The 17630-nt window shown below is 51.4% G+C and overlaps 1 protein-coding gene across 1 annotated transcript in view; it reads right to left on the bottom strand.

The window, feature by feature from the left end:
• The window catches only part of BCORL1 (BCL6 corepressor like 1), a 62205-nt gene that overhangs the window by 27837 nt on the left and 16738 nt on the right, over window positions 1-17630 (bottom strand). Inside the window, exons 2-6 of the mRNA XM_080831297.1 lie at window positions 15555-15684; window positions 10832-10922; window positions 7272-10547; window positions 1908-2073; window positions 738-818 (exon numbers count right to left, since the gene is read on the bottom strand). Coding sequence (XP_080687423.1) covers window positions 738-818; window positions 1908-2073; window positions 7272-10547; window positions 10832-10922; window positions 15555-15640 — 3700 coding nt within the window. The 5' untranslated portion in view covers window positions 15641-15684. The remainder of the gene's footprint in view (window positions 1-737; window positions 819-1907; window positions 2074-7271; window positions 10548-10831; window positions 10923-15554; window positions 15685-17630) is intronic.

Raw genomic sequence — 17630 nt, 5'->3', positions numbered from 1 at the left:
TAATCACTCTTTGATGATTCAGAAGACACTTCAGGATTTTGCAAGGCCTCCAGGCCGTCATTATGAGCCCCAATTACCACCGCGCTCTCCATGTGCTGAGGTGCCAGTTAATAGAATGTCAGCTAGCAGAGTTTACACTGCGCCCTGCTTCCCCATTCCATCCACTTTGCATGGAAATATGGGTGAACCAGGGCAACCACTTCTAGCGCTACATACCAACGTGGAGGCTAGCACACACTAGTGGGGACTAGAAAGAGCTCTTTTTTTTTCACACACTGAATACAAATTCAGGAGACCAAATGTGATTCTACCGGCCCTGACAACCCAGTGACCATTTCTGACTTTGTTGATGCCCGTCACCCAGGGCAGTAAGTCCAAAGGTTGTATGTCCATGCCTGACACTGGCCCCACTCATCACGAGAAGCCAAAGCTTGGAGTAGGCCAGGTTTCCTGAGTGGCATAGGCCTTGCCTCTTCCCACCATTGGCTGCCAACAAGAGACATCAAATCCCTGCTCGGAAAAGCCCCGTTTGGAAAGTCGAAGCAAGCAGTCCTAACATCGTGGGCCGTGTTCCCCCTCCCCTGGGCTCTCTGATCTCTGCAAGGAGCTGGGCATCTTAGCACAGTGAGTCAAATTCTCAGCTCTCCACCTGGGCCAAAGGCAAAATCGCTCAACCAGATTTCTATCTCTCTCTGCAGAGAAGGGCCAAGATGGCCCACGGCTTCAGACTCACTCACCAGACTGACTGCGCGTTCGCGTGCTCAGAACCACGGGGATGAAGTCACGGAAACTGCTCTTTGCTTTCTTCTCCAAGGAACCTGGAGTGATGTGTGGTTTCAGGGCAGAAGGTAGAAATATCACAATCAGGAGTCCAGGGACTGGAAGCTGCCCCCTCCCACCCACCCAAGAGGCTTGGGTGCAAAAATCAAGGGAGGGTTTGCATCTCTCCCAGGGTCTCCTTGGCTCTCCTCATGCTCTCACCTGTGTGCATCTCTTGGAGAAGGAGTACCTCCCAGTAGTTTTTGAAAACTGGGAGCTGGGTCACTTTTGGTGACACCAAATAAAGGACTGTGTACAGAATCGATTTGCCAGCGTGCCAGCAAGTTGAAGGCCTGGCTGCCTGTAGGACCAGGAGGCTGCCACACTTCCACAAAGTTAGAACTAGGCTGCAGCAGGTCCCAGACAAGGGCAACCTGAATGGATCGTAGAGGACTGGGCAAGGCAGGAAGATGGGAGCAGGGAGTAGTGGACAAAGGGAAAATGCCATATAAGAACAGACTAGAAAAAGGCAGGTCATGTCAGACGGGCAAGGCCATGAAAACAGGCTACTGTGCATAGGAACGCATGGGCATCTCCCTGTGATGAGGGCACCAAGGAACTATCAGTGGCAGAGCACACAGGTCAAGTACACACCTTCCTACTGCAGACATATTGTGTGTCCCTCGATAATAAGGGTTCAGGGTTTCCCTAAATGCTTCTGGTTAGGTATCTGGGTATCAATTTCTTAACTTTTTATAATAGGAGTTTTCAAATATACCAAAGGTAGAAAAACAGGTGTCATGAACCCCATCCTGTTTTGGTCTCAGTCCTCATGAACCCTGTTTCATCTCTGAACTTAGACCCACTGCACGATAATGGGTCGGCTACTCTGTTGGAGGACTGACTTCTGTTTGTCTGAAAACCATCTTTTCTTCGGCCTTCTGTGTATCTTATTCTAGTAATCAGGGTGAACAGAACAAGCCCCTTCTCCCTTGCCTTTGATTTCACAGGTGTCAATTTTATCTTCCTTCCATAACGAATAAGTCTCACTTTCTGGGCAGTGCAGAGCCACTCCCCACCCCGCCACTGACCTGCCTCGGGGACCCCTCTGCAGCCCAGCCCAGAGGGCGTGGACCTGTGGAGCCTACCTTCCTCGTGGCCATCGGCTCGCTTTCCTGGAGACTGGGAATCCGGCTTTGTTGGCTTCCGGTGCTTGTGCTTTACCCTGACTCCATTGTGCTCTTTTCCTGAATCTGAAGCCCCCCTGGGGCTTTTCTTGGTGGGTTCCTGGGGGTCACTAGGCGGCTTCCGGCACTGTGGAGAGGTAGAGAGAGTCAAGTCTGAGACCAGTTTCACTTTTTAAGAAAGCTTTGCCAATGGTAAGTCTGGTGCCCTGTTCTGACACACGGACAGGAGCTGCCGTGGGGTCCCGGGGCAGGGACTTTCTGAGCCTGAACCCTGTGCCCTAGCTAATCCCCGCAGACAACCACATGCCATCATTTTTACAGGTCTATGGAGTCTGCATTCACAAACCACATCAATACCCAAAGTCATTTTCAAAGGTGTAAAGTCAGGCCCGCGTTCTCTACATCCAAACAGCAAGAGAGACGGGTAGAAAACAGAAATGCCTCTTCGGCAAGTCATGTGACCATGCTGGTCAACTACCTTCGCTGTGAATGGTATGGACACCAAGAACTGAAAACAATTCTTAGCCTGGGCCAACTCAAGAAAAACGGTCTACCTCCGTGTGTAATAGATTCAGTGAAGGGGAGAAGAAAGGCACGACATGGGAGCAACTCACATCACCCAGTACTTAGGGAAGACAAGGAAAAGGCCGAGGCATTAGTAATAAGCCACTTGATACTCTTCAGTACTTTCAACATCTCAAAACATTCTCTTCTCCATTATTTGATTTGATCTTTCTGACAACCCCGAAAGCAGAAGCTAGTATCATCCCCACTGAACGGACAAGGAAACTGAGGCTCCAAGACTAGAGGTTAAATGCTTTGTCCAGAGCAACACACGGCCTCGGGCGTCCATGCACTTGGGGACGGCTGCCACTTACCAGGCAAATCTGCAAATGAGCTCATTTGTGCCTGCAGTGAGAAAGTGGTAGAGCTGGGCCTGAGACCCAGGGCTCCTGGCTCCCCACCTGGGCCTCTCTCTGCAGCAGCTCTCACTCTCTCCTTCCCTGTTCAAGTCCTCCTCTGTTTTTGCTCAGCCCTGCTCACTCGGATAGGCACGATGGCCATGCTTACACAGCCAGCCTCACAGCCACATATCCTCACAAGCTTTGAGGTCTCTCCATGCCACCAAACAAGAACTAGGGCAAGGTAGGGATTTCCAGTATTCTAGCGTCCAGGGAGTGCAGAATAAGCAAAATGTTTTAACAATGAAAGCAGGCCCTAGGAAGAAAGGAAGAGTCGTTTTCCCCCTAAGCAGACCCACATGCACCTTCTAGAAGGTTATCACTGCTTAGCTCCGGCTAAGGGGATGGCCGATGTCTTACCAACAGAACATTTTCTGGGGTGTTGCGGGGGATCTCGATTCCCCAGGAATAGGGAGTGACCATTCCCCACCAAATTCCCAGGACTCCTACTAAACTGTGAACTCCTCCTGCTTCTTACTCAGCAGAGGGCTGAGCTAAAAATTCAAGTTCAGTTGCCTCCTTTGCTTACTGCTGGTTCCTACAAATCAAAGTGTTAGGAAAAAAAAGAACTGGGAGGAAAGAGAAAGATGGGGAACTGTTGCTTAAAATCTCACCTTCAGGAATGGCCAGAGAAAGACTACTCGAAGTCAGGGGGAATAAAGTTAAATGCACCTAAGTCTGAACATGTCCTATTTATTTCTGAATATCACTTTTAGCCATCTCTTTCAAGTGCAGATCATTAACTTTTATTTCCTAAGACAGACAAAAACAAGTAAAACAGAACATCTAGAAGGGATTTCTGTCCGTATGTTCTGCAAGGGCAGCACCGAGAGTAAAAATGTATACACGTGCTCCAACTTATTAAAAAAGTTGGGTGGATGGGGAGACCATGTAAGATGAACATTCTGGTTCACAGAGTTTTTAAAGCTTTTCCAAAGAATTTTCCAAAGGATGAGAAGACAATAAAGTACACCCAGCACCAAAAGCAGCAGAACTCTTTCTTTGCTGATGATTCAGCCAGCCCTTCAGGATTCCATGAGCCCTTGGGGCAGGTGGTGTAGGGACAGGAGACTATTCTGATTCTTGGCCATACCCTGCAAGGGGCTGTTTTGAATTAAGCCCTGATCTGACTTTGCTTATCAACAGTTTCTTTCTCCGGAAAAACGGAAGATAAGAAGAGAAAGATCTAAGTTATTTACTCTCCCCCCTCCCCCAAATGGACATTTGCTAAATCACTACAGGAAGCTGTGAAGGCCCCTGATCTTGTAACTTTACTCTCTGCCCTCGGCATCTGTCAGTGGGCCCAGTGAACTGTTCATCTAATATAGTAAAGGGCAGTGCCTGCCTGTCATCAGGTCGCCTGCAAGACAGAAGCTCCATGAGAGCAGGGAGCATGTCTATTTTGTTAGTAACACTAACAATAACAACCGGCAGCCACAAGCATTTACTGAGCACTTACTACCTGCCAGGCACTGATCTAAGCATTCATATATATTTCATATATATCACCTCATTTCCTTTTTTTAATATCAGCTTTATTGACATGTAATTTTTTGAGATATACCATACAGTTCATTTGATTAAGTTTACAGTTCCATGGCTTTTAGTACAGTTGCAAAGTCATATAGCGATCATTGAGTTACAGAACGTTTTCACTGCCCCAAATGGCAACCCCATACCCATTTCCCCACCTCCTCCAGCCTTATACAACCACGATTCTACTTTCTGTCTCTATCAGTTTGCCTATTTTGGACACTTCACGGCATCATCTCATTTAATCTTTACACAGCCCTATGAAAGGGATATTATTACGGTCTCATTGTGCAGATGAGGAAACTGAGGGCCAGCGAGATTAAGTCACTTGACCGATAGCACAGTTAGGAAAAGCAGGACCAAGATTTAAACTTGGGCACTGTGCCTGGCTCTGGAAAGCACCCTCCTCACCACAGCGCTGTACTGCCCTCCTGAAGATGCAGCTCACTGCCCGGGAGGGACCAGCATGTAGTAACCACTCAGCAAACGCTTGCTAAATGGTCCGTGAAATAGTCATACATAAGGAGAGTAGAAGACAGGGTGTCTTAGCTGACGATGGTCATGAACTTCGGAGCCGATGACCAGAATCTGAGTTCCAGCTCTGCCGTTTAGTAGCTGTGTAATGTTGGGTAACTTGCCCATTCCGTTTGTTTCCTTCATTTTCTTATCAGTAAATTGGGTTTAGTATTCGCCTCACAGGGTTATTGTAAGAATTAAGTTAGATGGGGTGCCTGGGTGGCTCAGTGGGTTAAAGCCTCTGCCTTCGGCTCAGGTCACGATCCCAGGGTCCTGGGATCGAGCCCCGCGTCGGGCTCTCTCCTCCACAAGGAGCCTGCTTCCCTTCCTCTCTCTCTCTGCGTGCCTCTCGGCCTACTTGTGATCTCTATCAAATAAATAAATAAAATCTTTAAAAAAAAGAATTAAGTTAGATGACGTGTGTAGAAAGCACTTGGCATATAATATATATGCTACGTATGTCTATGTGTGTGTATAGCATACAGCACATATAACGACATGAATTATTTTTCTTATTACCACTAAGGACAAATCACAGTTACTTGAGCAAATGCTATACATATGCTCTACTATGTTATGACCTGTGTTCCTATTTGGCATGTCTCTGCCACACAGAGATGGCTGTGAGATCATTGAGAAAACTCACCCAAACTCTATCCCTGGGGTTCTTAATTTGGAACCCAGGGGCGGGCTTTGTGGAGGGGGCGGGCCCATGAACTCCTTGAAATTACTGGCAAAATTCTGAGGTCATGTTTCTGTGGACAGGGTCTTACAGTTTCCCAAAACGTTTTACGGTCCAAAAAAGACTAAGAGCTTCCACCACAAACCCAAATTCATGGTATTCTGGCTAGAAATCTGTTTATTAGTGCATATCAACATTGAATTTGAAACTGAAAAATGTTAAAAAAAAAAAAGAACATGGCTGCATTCCAATAAAACTTCATAAAATATATAAAATTAAAATAAAAAATGCAACCAACAGCCAGAAAAAAAGTGGGGTGGCTGTGTAGCACAGCTGATTAAGAATCCGCCTTCAGCTCAGGTCATGATCTCGGAGTCCTGGGACTGAGCCCTACATTGGGCTCTCTGCTCACCGGGGAGTCTGTTTCTCTCTCTTTGCTTTCCCCCACCCCCTCTCTCTCAGATAAATAAATGCAATCTTTTTCTAAAATTTTTAAAGATTTTATTTGACAGACAGAGAGAGAGAGAGAGCATGAGCACGAGACGGAGGAGGGGAGAGGGAGAAGCAGGCACTCCACCAAGCAGGGAACCCGACACAGTGTTCAATCATGAGCTGAGCAGAAGGCAGACTCCTGACCAACTGAGCCACCCAGGCTCTCATAAATAACTACAATCTCTAACAAAAAAACAAAACCAAAAAAACAAAAAAAAAATTCAATTTGAAGGCTTCTTAACTTAAGGCTTCAAATTGCTCCATATTTTTAAAAAGTTTTTTATTTACTTAAATAACCTCTACATCCAACGCAGGGCTCAAACTCATGACCCCGAGAAGAAGAGTCATATGCTCTTCTGACTGAGCCAGCCAGGTGCCCCTAAACTGCTCCACATTTTTGAGAAGTCCTATGTTCAACTGCTTCAAGAATCTCCTTGGATCACCAGTGGCTTCCGGATCCCCTCTGGAACACCAGAGGATTCAAGTGGAATCCTCTTGGCCCACCTTTGGGCCTAGATCCCTGCCACCATTAAGAACCCAGACCCAGATGTCCACCTGTCTTGCACACCAAATTCCCAATGGGCCTAAACACGAAGCTGTCACCCCAAGCACTGGGTGGATAGGAAACTGGCAGATGAGCCCAGAAGCCAAATTGGCTTCGGCCCCACTAAACTCCAAGCATATCCTGAGCAGGCTCCCCCAGTGGTGCAGAAAACGACCCTGTCAAAGGGCCCTCCCCTCCCCTTGAGAATCCCAAGTTCTCAAGGCTGGTTGTCATCTCAGAAAAGGAAAAGGAAGAATGGTTATGCGGGGAGGGGCCTGTTATTAACTGATTTTCCTCATCAATCCCCTCTTCCGCTTTCCAACCCCATCTGGGACAGTGGGTTCCCTGGCCTCAGGGACCAAATCACTTCCCTCATCCTACAAAATACAAGCCAGCCCCTCCTCGTGACAGAACACCATATATGGACAGTGTGACTTAGAAAGAGGGCAGCAGGTCAGTAAGCACGTTCCACAAGCCTTCCAATCAGTTTAGTTCCCAGAGCTACTCCAGAACACCGCAGTGGGAGGTTGACATCTGCAGGAGAAAGCAAACCTCTGGTGTCCGGGCCCTGCCCTCGACCTCAGCCCCACACTCACCTTGGGTCCATGGGAACTCCGGGCTATGACCTTGGCTTGTGGCTGCTGCTCCTCACCGTCCTTCTCTTTGCTGTACTTCATTTTCTTGGGCGGCAGAGATTCGGTCACCCCATCGGTCACCACTGAGTCTGGCTGCCACTTGTTCTTGCAAGCAAAGACACCTACGCTTTCCTGTTTCACTCGAGCCTGCCCCGCCTTATTCCGAACTTCAGCTTGGCCCCTCTGGGGAGCTGCTGGGAGGCCATCAGCCCGGAAGCAGGTGGCTAAATTGAAGACCACATCACCATCCACTTTCTCCATTTTCACCCGCCCCAGGTCCACCTGGCTTCCAAGCTGTGACAGCTCTGTGCTGGAGCCCCTCTTGCTGCTTGGGACCACGTCCAAGATGAGTTCCTTGGGGCGGTTGTCATGAGGTAGCAAAGGCAGCTCGGGCATCTTGTGCAGGTTCTGTGGGGGGGCCAGGATCAGCTCATGAGACATGTAGGTGGCCAGTACTTGGTTTTTAGGCTTTGTGTCTCCTGCCAGCTTCAGGCCACAAGCCCCCTGGGGACCTTCTATCTTAGGAGTGCTGTCAGGGCAGAGGTGGCTCTCTGATTCCTCAGGCCCCTGATTCACTTTTATGTCCCCACCGCTAGGCTGGACAGACAGCGCCAAGGTCCCTGTCTGAGGGCTGAGAGTCAGGAGGACAGGGTTGACTTGTTCTTCGTAAGGCTTGGCAGCAATCCGACAAGTTTTGTTCTTCGTGCCAGTGTCCTGCTCTGGAGCAAAGGGGCCCCCAGGCCGTGGCTGCCCCTCTGGAAGTCCGTGCACAGCTTCACTGGGGCCAAGAGACGGCACACCAGAAAACTCGGAAACAACGCTGGTGGGCCTGATGGGCACCCCCTGACTGGGGGTCAGCTGCCCGGCACTGGAAATGCCAATGGAAAGCAGAGACGCCTGGTGGTATGGTGACCAGCCAACAGGCAGGACCTGGGTGCTGGTGGGTTTCCCGTTGACTGAACACCGTGGGTAAATATTTGCTGGCCCCGTGGGCTTCCACAGAGAGAGCTCCTTGGTTTGGCACCCCGGGAGCCCAGGGGCGATGCGGGCTGGGGTGTAACGTTTGACTGTGCTTGGCTGTCCCTCAGTCCCAGCCTGGCTGCCCTTCTTGCCACAGGGGGCACTGGTGCTCTTAGGCTCTCCTTGATCGATGATGGAGATGGGCTCCTGCTTGGGGAGATGGCGGGGGTCTCGGGTGAGGCCCAGGTTAGGGTCTTTGTTCAGCAGCAGGGATGCAGGCACTGGGTTGGCCACTCCCACATAGGTGCCAGGAATGGTGCTGATCAGCGCAGTTGAGTTCTTCACCCAGGTGCTCGGGTCCCCATTCCTCACGATCTCAGGAAAGATGACAAAGGGCGAGGAAGTAGAGCCCAGGCATGAGGTGACATTGCTCCCAGCAGCCTGGGTGGTGCGCTGAGACCTAGACAAGACCGTGGAGAGGAGGGCCTTGCTGCTGGTGTGCACGGGGGTCAACACGGGCATGGGGGGCGTCTTGCGTTGGTTCGGCAACGGGAGCTTCTGGCGGTTGGACTTGGAGGAGAGGTCCAGGGGCATCTCGCTACACTCAGGTGGAGAGGCCATCTCTCGCTCCAGCTGTGGAGGTGACTTGAGGGGAGAGAAGGTGATGGAAGTCCCTTCTGTTTGCTGCTCGCCACCACCTGGCATCTTGGCGGGGTGTGGTGGGGCCGAGCTCACGCTGGGGGCTGGCAGCAAAGGCTGTGGGGTTGGAAGCACCTTGGCAGAAGCAGTAGAGAGGGAAGTATCTGCCAAAGGCCCAGGGACCCCATCGGGCGCAGGCTGGGTGCTGGTGCTGCCGGATGGGGACGCACAGGGAAGCCTGTTCACCTCCAGAGAGACCAGCTTGGAATCTGAAGTCAGAGGCCGGGCCACAGAAAACGCATATGGGTAAGACCGGAGCTCTGGGGAGGCCAGCACACCAGGGAGACACCTGTCCTGAAGGTAGGAAGGCAGGACAGGCAGTGTAAGAGTTGAGGAGACCCCCAAGGTCGTTGGCAGTGTGGCCACACTGAGTGGCTGCCCACAGCTCGGAGGCGGGATATATACCAGCGGCTGACTTGGGGTCAGTACTGTCCCTGGCTGAAAGGACAATGGGACTTTTTGCATAGCTGGTGCCTGAGCTGCAGGAAAACATACTCGACTCAAACTAAAGGAGGCCGGGATGGGTGCAGAGGTGGGAATGGCAGCTGGTGTGGCAGCCGGCATGGGCGTGGGGGCTGGAGTAAAGATCGGGGCCGGAGTGGGTGCAGGCACCGGCGTAGGAGCAAAGGCAGGGATGAGGGTAGGGGTAGAGGGTGGGCCAGAAGACGGAGTCGGGGTGGGCATCGGCACTGACGGAGGGGCGGGAGCCGCTGGAGGCGTGGACGCTGGCATGGGAGCCAGAACTGGTGTGGGGACAGGTGCGAGGACCAGGGTTGGAGCTGAAGGGGGCACAGGAGCCTGGATCAGAGCCAAGGGAGGAGCTGAAACTGGGACTGAGAGGGGGGTAGGGGCCGGAGCCGACAGAGGAACAGGACCCGAAGGGGGAGCCGAAGCTGGCACAGGCACCAAGACCGAGGCTGAAACTGAAAGGGGGTTTGAATCAGAGATGAGTGTGGGCACTGACGGCGGTGCCGGAGCCAGAGCCGGGACAGGTGCTAAAGGAGGGGAAGGCGCTGGAACCGAAGTGGCAACCTGGACGGGAACTAGCCCAGAGTGGGGCACTGGGGTGGGGACAGAGAGGGGAACTTGGAACGGATCCGGAACAGACGGGGGGACGGAGGCCGAACTGGGAGCAGGGGGGCAGATGGGGGCTGGCAGTGGACTGAAATTAGTGGTAACCAGAGGCAGGGTCCCCTCCACGGGGACTCCAGTTCCCAGAGTTGCCAAAATGAAAGTATTCTTCTCCCCCACGCCATGCCGAGAGTCCAAAGCCTTCACCCCAGCTGCTGAGCAGTCCACCTGCTTGCTCATTTGGGTGCTGAGGGGAGCCCAGGAGCAGTCGGCCCTGCTGTCGCCAGCCTCAGCGGCACCGTCAGGAGCAGGAAGCTTGAGCCCGTCCCCCGAGCCGCTCAGCGGCACCAACAGGCCCTCAGCCTCCACCACATTCCCAGCATAGTCCATTTGTGGCTGGGGGTCGTCGGGCTTGTCTTCTGACTTGTGCCCAAGTTTTTCTGCTGTACTGCCATCTGGGTCTGCCCCCCGGGCATTGCTGCCACTTCCAACTGCCGTGAGCTCCACCTGCAACGACAGAGCAGCGTGCCCGTCTTAGCTAGCTCTCTGTGGTCGGTGCAAGTGTCCCGAGGCCCGGGAGAGGTGGCAGCGGGTCCTCTTTGCAACTCGACCAACCAGGTCTCAGCAGAAGCAAAGAGCAGCTGGCCGATTTCGGTCTCACATACAGCAACTCCTGGGAAATACCCTGTTCCTTCCTGCCCCCCTTCTTGGGATGGCAGACTGGGCACATCGCCCGAACAGTTCAGTGCCACCCTTTGGTGGGTGACATGTGGCTCCACACGGCCCCTTACCTTGGAAAAACTGCTGCTGACACAAAACTCCTGAGATCCAAAGCGCTGGCAGTCACCTGTCGTGGACTCCTCATCAGAAAGGGGTGCTCTTCTAGCATGGGAGACACAACCAGAGAAGGGCCATGAGGCCTAGTCTTTGGGCCACCACCACCTTCGGCAGAACACCTCCTGCCCATCTGGTTCCCATAAAACCACTTCCCTTGGTGGCTTGGAGGAAATCACAAGGAACTGGGCTGGGGGGACAGGTCACGAGCCGGAGCCTCCACACCCAGCTTTGCACGTTCCTGCAAAGGAGCCCAATCTGACTAGACTCCCCTCCTTGGGCTGTGTATTCTGTTCTCTGGGGCTCTCACCAGGAGCGTGGAGGATGGCCTAACACCTTTGCTTTTGTCCTGAGCTTACCTGTCAATGTGACCATCCAGGAGGTACTGGGCATTGCCAAAAGGCAGAAGATCTCAAAAGGCATGCAAACCAGTTTTCTCTTAAGTGCAATCTTATTTTAAGTCTATAAGGGAAGCTGGCTGCAGGTATCGTAAGGGTAATCATTTTCTGAAACAAATAGCCACCTCCATTATGTGTCATGTTTTAAGTTTGAATCATCACCTATTCACCTGATGAGGTTGCTTGCCTAGAGCGGATACACATTTATTAGCGCATAGAATGATACTGATTTGAGGCCACCGGGTCACTGGGTGCCGAGGGGCATTTCAAGGGCACAACTTCTTTCCCTCCAGGGTACCTCTTACCCTATTCTAAAGTACCACTGAAGGTGCCTCCTTAGCGCAGTAGGCAGCACATCAGTCTCATAAAGTACCACTGAGTTCCAGCCCATGCCCTGGAAGCTCCCCACTCTCTCCTTGTTCTCCTAGCACCCCAAGTTCACTCTGATCCCAAAGGGAGGGCTTCAAGGCCACGAACCCCAAATTCAAGTTGGTATATTGCAAAGGGAAGGACTCGAGGCCAGAGAGCTGGGTTGCGAAGGAGGCAAGCCTAACTGAACCCCAACCTACCCAAAAAAGTCTTCTGCAGGTTTTCAGTAAGAACCTCAGGGGGGAAAAAAGACGAGGAGGGTGAAGTTGGAGAGAGGACAAACACTCACTTGAAGTTTAGTTTTTTAGGTACAGCAGAAACCCACCACTGTCTGCCCAAGGGAGGACGCCACTGGGGCAAGAGCCCAGGCGAGTGGCTAAGTGGAAGGTCTGGGTAGAAGAATAAAGCTCCCGCAGAAGCCCTGTGGTGCAGTTCCAAACGGGAGAAGCACAGGCATGCTCTGTGAGCCTCTGGGGAAGTGGACCACCTTGGAGTTTGCTCCTCTTCCTCACCCTCAGCTCTATAACAGCCTGGGAAGAAGCCAGCATCTGCCACACCAGCTACCCTAGCCTAGGACAGTCAGGGAGCCTACAGCCAACCCCCACAAAAAGGGGGAGGGTCCTGCTAACTCCTTCCCTCTCACAGGAACAGGGCCCCACTGATGGACTCCAAAATTGTCCCTGGGCCAAGAGAAGCAAAAAAGGCAAGGGAGATCACCACAGGCCTCTCCCTATCATTTCAGGGCTCCAGGAAGGATTAACTGGGGTGGGGGGGTGGGGGGGGTGGGGATCTGTTCCCTTTAAAAGGCAGCTAGGCTGGCAGAAGTGGGAGGTTTCCACTGCTGGCAATGACTGCTGGTGACAAACAGGAATGACTGTAAGGACAGGCAAGGGCTGGAGAGGCAGTCAGGGGTCTTGAGGAAGGGGAGAAAGGGGTACCTTGAAGGAAAGGGAAAACGTACTTGGATATCAGGTCCTGGGAGACCAGAAAAGCGGGCCTTATACCCAGCCTTGGGCTGGGGAGAACCATGTTCAAATAAGACTGGCCAGCGAGGGTTTAGGGAGGGGGGCAGTGGCAAGGGGAACGAGCGGCACTGCCAGCCCCCTTTGCCAACCCTACCTGAGGGGCTGCAGGGGAGGGATGGTAGCTATTTCCATTCTTTCCTCTCCTGACCACATGGAGGGGAGCTAGCTGCCCTTGCTGGGCTCCTATCCCCTTAAAATCACCTTGAACTGAACGCTGAAAGCCTGCCCCTGAAGGCAGCCACCTGCCCTCCAAGGCCGACCCACAGAGCCAGTGGCCCAGGGACTCTGGGGACAGCGGTGGAAGCAGCAGTCCCGGCTACTCCAGCCATGTCCGGGCCCAAGTGCCAGTCCCCGAGGCTCTGGGAAAATGTCGTGCGGCTACGTTTCAAATTCTCTGAGGAGAGGGGTGTGCAAAGCTAAGCAAACATTAAACTGCTCCGTGGAGAGAGGAGCCTGGGACGGGAACAGCTTGCAGGCAAGGGGTGCACAAAGAGAAGTGGGTCAACCAGGCAGGGTGAGGAGGGTGCAGGCGGCAGCAGGAGGGAGCAGGGGTCAAAGCAGGCTTCAATCAGGACTGAAAATCAATCCCACCACCTCTTCCGGGCAGAGATGACCCTGGGCTGTTGCGCTTCAGGCTTTGTTGAACTTAAACCAGAAATGGCGATAACGTTTCAGGGCTGTTTTCCCAATTATGAAGGGCTAGCACCACTGTCAAAGCAGAGCGTCTTTAGTGCCCACTGGGCCCTGACCACACCACACACATCAGGCACTCAGATTCCAGCCCCTGCAGACTTTCCCTGCCTGAGTCCCACCGCACCCCAAGACCAACTTCTTCCCAGCCAGGGTCTTCTCCAAACATACCTCACCTCAAACTCCTACTCGTCCCTCAAGCCCCGGCTCAGATGTCACCACCTCTGGAAAGCCTTCCCTTACTCCCCCAGGAAGTCTATCCTTTTTGCATACAGACTCACACAGGGCCAGTATGAGCCACGCTCCAGCACTCACCATCAGCGTCCCATGACTGTTGGCTTGCTCCTGCTGGATTTAGTAAATGTTGGTTGAGCGAAGGAATGAATGGATACAAGAAAGGAAGCAACCAAGTGAGACAACCAAGTGAGAGTGAGCCAGAGGTGTGACTATAGTCAGCCACCTGGGGCCCGCAGAAAGCCCCTGTCCCCATCCCTGCAACGGTGTCAGTCCTCAGCTCCATCTAATGATGCCGGCAGGTTTCTCAAACAGTTTTAAGAGTTGACCCCCACGTGCAGCTTTATACCCGAAATGTCTAAGTTCTACAAGTTGTAAAGGACTGAGAAAGATGGTTTTTAAGTAAGGTGAGATCACATTTTGGAAAGCAGCTCCAGCACAGCCTAGACTGTAGAGGAAGGCAACAATAAAGGGTAGATGAGATCAGAAGTGACAATGCTTAAAAGGTCATCTTAACCACTAGGCATATTTGGTAATTTAACATCCCAAGAAAGGTCCATAAAGAGGGAAAGGCAGGTTTGGGGCTCACTTCCTGTTTCTTTCTCAGCAACATTGAGAATGGACAGTGAACCGAGGCAGCCTGTGCACTGACTTATTAAAGGCTCTAGTCCAGATCTCTGCATGCAAGGCCCAAATGCCTCTAACGAGTTGCCGAGTTGCCGAGTTGCCAGTGAATGCGTCCACGAATCAATACCACCACCTGGCCTTCCCCCTGTCCACCTCGTGGGCATTATCTAAGGCCGCACCTCACATACAAAGGAAAATATCTTTCTTATGCAGATCTGAGAGGAATTCTGTCTTATTTTCCTTAGTCCTGACTTTTATATCCTAAAATCAAATTCCTCTTAAATCCATCTCTAACTTGTTCCTCAGGATAGAGAACGTTAAACTATGAGGCACTAATGACTTTAACAAAAAATGGTCTCTTCTCCTAACCTGAACCTCAGACAAGTACACACTTCTCCTGGTAAGAGCAGAAGAAAAAAGAAGATATTCACAAAGACACACGTTCCCTCACATGCACACACAGCCACGCACACGCTTCCAAGACTTCCCCAAGGAAACACCGGATCTGAATCCCAGGACAAGCTGGGACGGTCCGTGTTCTAGAGGACTGATCTGATGCATTGGCATTTAAACAGTGGATGGACTGAAACAACAGGTAAACAACAGCAAGCATGCCTTCTCTAAAAACGGGAGAGGCGCGCAGAGCTCTTTCTTTGGCCAAAGGTCACGAGAGGCAAATATAAAATCTGAAGGCCATTTTGAGTGTCCTTCCTACGGGGCACGATCAGTAAACGGCAGAGCTTGGTCAACCAAATATTTTGATGAACAGAACATTTAAAACACATGGATCAGGCAGGCATCACCAACTCTCAGTTCCGTATGACAACTCCAGTACGCAGTCAGATCTGCCTGAGACACTTCATAAGGATCAGATAAGAATCGTCATTAGCCTCGTGAGGCAGGAAAGCGCTGATCACCAGAATACCCACTAACAGTTCCCAGTATACAGCTGAATAATAAAACTGCCTTTCTTCCCGGCTTAGATCAAGGACCAAAAATATCTTGTGCGTATCCTTGAGCACCGAACATGGATGCAGCAAATAAAAACTGCAATTGCCTGAGCTTCCCCTTACTCCACAGGCTGACAGTTCTTAATGAGTAGACAAATGTTAGTTGGCAAAAGGTCATCTGCTGGCCTCCTCACCTTCATCTGAATGGGGACAGCGTGGGAGGACAGGCCCCTCACACGCCCCCAGCTCCAACCCATCCCAGGAAAATTAGGAACCACCGAAGCCTCTTACTCAGGGTCCCTCCCAGGGCCCTGCCGCAGCTGCCCCTCTGAGGAGCAGGGACCACTCCCTGGGAGCCAGCAACGGCCACCTTCCCAGCCTCCTCACCTCTCCTCGTTGATGCCACACATGCGAATCCGGTCAGAACTGGTCCAGTTGTGCACGCCGCTGTAGAGCGGTGCTGTCGAGATCATGACAGCCACTCACCACCAGATAGGACCTGCTGTGGCCGCTCCCCCTGAGGAAAAAGAACTCCAAACAATCAGAACTCCGAACAGGGACTGCTGCTTGAACCACCTTTAACAGAGAAACATTCAAGTAAAGGCAATTATAGTACCAACACAGTAAAGCCGTCTCTCCCGCAAGCCAGCCTGCTATGGAAAATTAAGGTCCAAACAGGGATGAGGGCACCGGCTTTCCAGGACTCCATAGGTTTCAGGATGGAGACAAGGATGCTGTTAATCACCTAGACAGAGATGCTTGAGTGTTTGAGGAAATTCAATCTGTTCCAGACAAATGAGATGACAGTATATTTTTCCACACACATTTAGCCTAACCAACTACAATTAGAGGGTTGTTCCCATATATGAACAATGCGTTGAAAGACTACTGGGGATCTTTTCTCGTCAACTCTCTAATCCATGGGTACTGAAGTATTTGAGTGACGTACCAATTTAAGTTCTCCAGAGGAAGCACACGCTTTCTTTAAAAGCCCTTCAAAAATACTCTATTCTGATTTCGACTTGAGAGTTATATAGATATAACACACATATTTAAGCTGGTTTAAAGCTCCCTCAAAATCAGATGCAATACTCCTTGTACTCAGACCACAAACAAGCAAACAAACAAAAAACAATGTTCCATCACAGACCACACATTTCTGTCCTTGTCCCTTTCTATCAGCCTAGTCATCCCCATGACCTACCACCCCCTTCAGCAGCTAATGTCCAGCTGTCGCCATTGACAACCACCGCACAGCCAATTCTAGAGAAAATGAGGCATCAAGAAAACGAGGTTTACCCAATGAGCTTGAGACCCTTAAGCTCCCAAGTTAGCTAAAAGTCTTCTCCGTCGAAGCTCAGCTGAACAGAACCCTCCAGTGATCAGAATTTTCTGCTGTTCTCCACTTTCCCAAGAAGTAAATCGGTACAATATAGTCACATCAGGGGTTTGTTTCGCTTATTCTTTATATAATTTTCAGAGATTGTCCATATTCAACACCAGAGCACTTACTCATCCAACAAATATTTATTGAGCTCCTACTATGTGCCAGCACTGTCCCAGGTACTGGGGATTCAACGACTACCAAAAAAGACCCCAAATCCCTGCCTTCATGGAACTTATACTCTCGTGGGATAAGACGGACAATACCCACAACTCCTGTTACAGGATGTTAGAAGGTGGTATAACACAAGGCTAACGGGTGTAGCGATGGCTGGGGTGGGGGGGACGCAGAATGGGCTACAGTTTTGAAAGAGGGTATTTGTCATAGGCCTTGGAGAGATTTAAACATTTAAACATCCTGAAGGGGGGCGCCTGGGTGGCTCGGTGGGTTAAAGCCTCTGCCTTCGGCTCAGGTCATGATCTCAGGGTCCTGGGATCGAGCCCCGCATCGGGCTCTCTGCTCAGCAGCGAGCCTGCTTCCTTTCCTCTCTCTCTCTCTGCCTGCCTGTCTGCCTACTTGTGATCTCTATCTGATAAATAAAATCTTTAAAAAAAATAAAAATAAAAAAAAAATAAACATCCTGAAGGAAGCGAAGGGGTGAGCCATGGGTGTATCTGAGGGAAACAATCTGTGCAAAGGTCCCGGGGCAGGAGGCTGCAAGCTAAGATCGAGAAAGAGCCAGGAGGCTGGGTGGCTGGTGCAGAGGCTCCAACAAAGGGAGGGAAGCAGTACTAGGACGGCAGCCCCCATTCTCATCCTGGTCCTCACCCACCTCCCTCTCTCTGCAGCACAGGTTACTGCTGCCCTTGCCTTTCTTTGTACTTAGCCCCTCTTGGCTTTCCTGAGCCAGTGTCTCCAGGGCCTACTCTCTCTCCACCCAGCCCAGAACCCTAGCCCTGGTCTTGCTTTGTCTCTCCTCACCTCTGCCAGCCCCCATCTCTTCGCCTCGCCTTTTTTCCTCCCTACCCCCATCTCTCTCTTGCTCTCTTTCCGTTTCACCTTCTCTCTCAATTTCTCTT

Source organism: Martes martes (genome assembly GCF_963455335.1).
Source record: "Martes martes genome assembly, chromosome: X".
NCBI classification, from domain to species: domain Eukaryota; kingdom Metazoa; phylum Chordata; class Mammalia; order Carnivora; family Mustelidae; genus Martes; species Martes martes.
The sequence above is the reverse complement of the archived record's forward strand: the minus strand, read 5'-3'. Positions and strand labels throughout refer to the sequence as shown.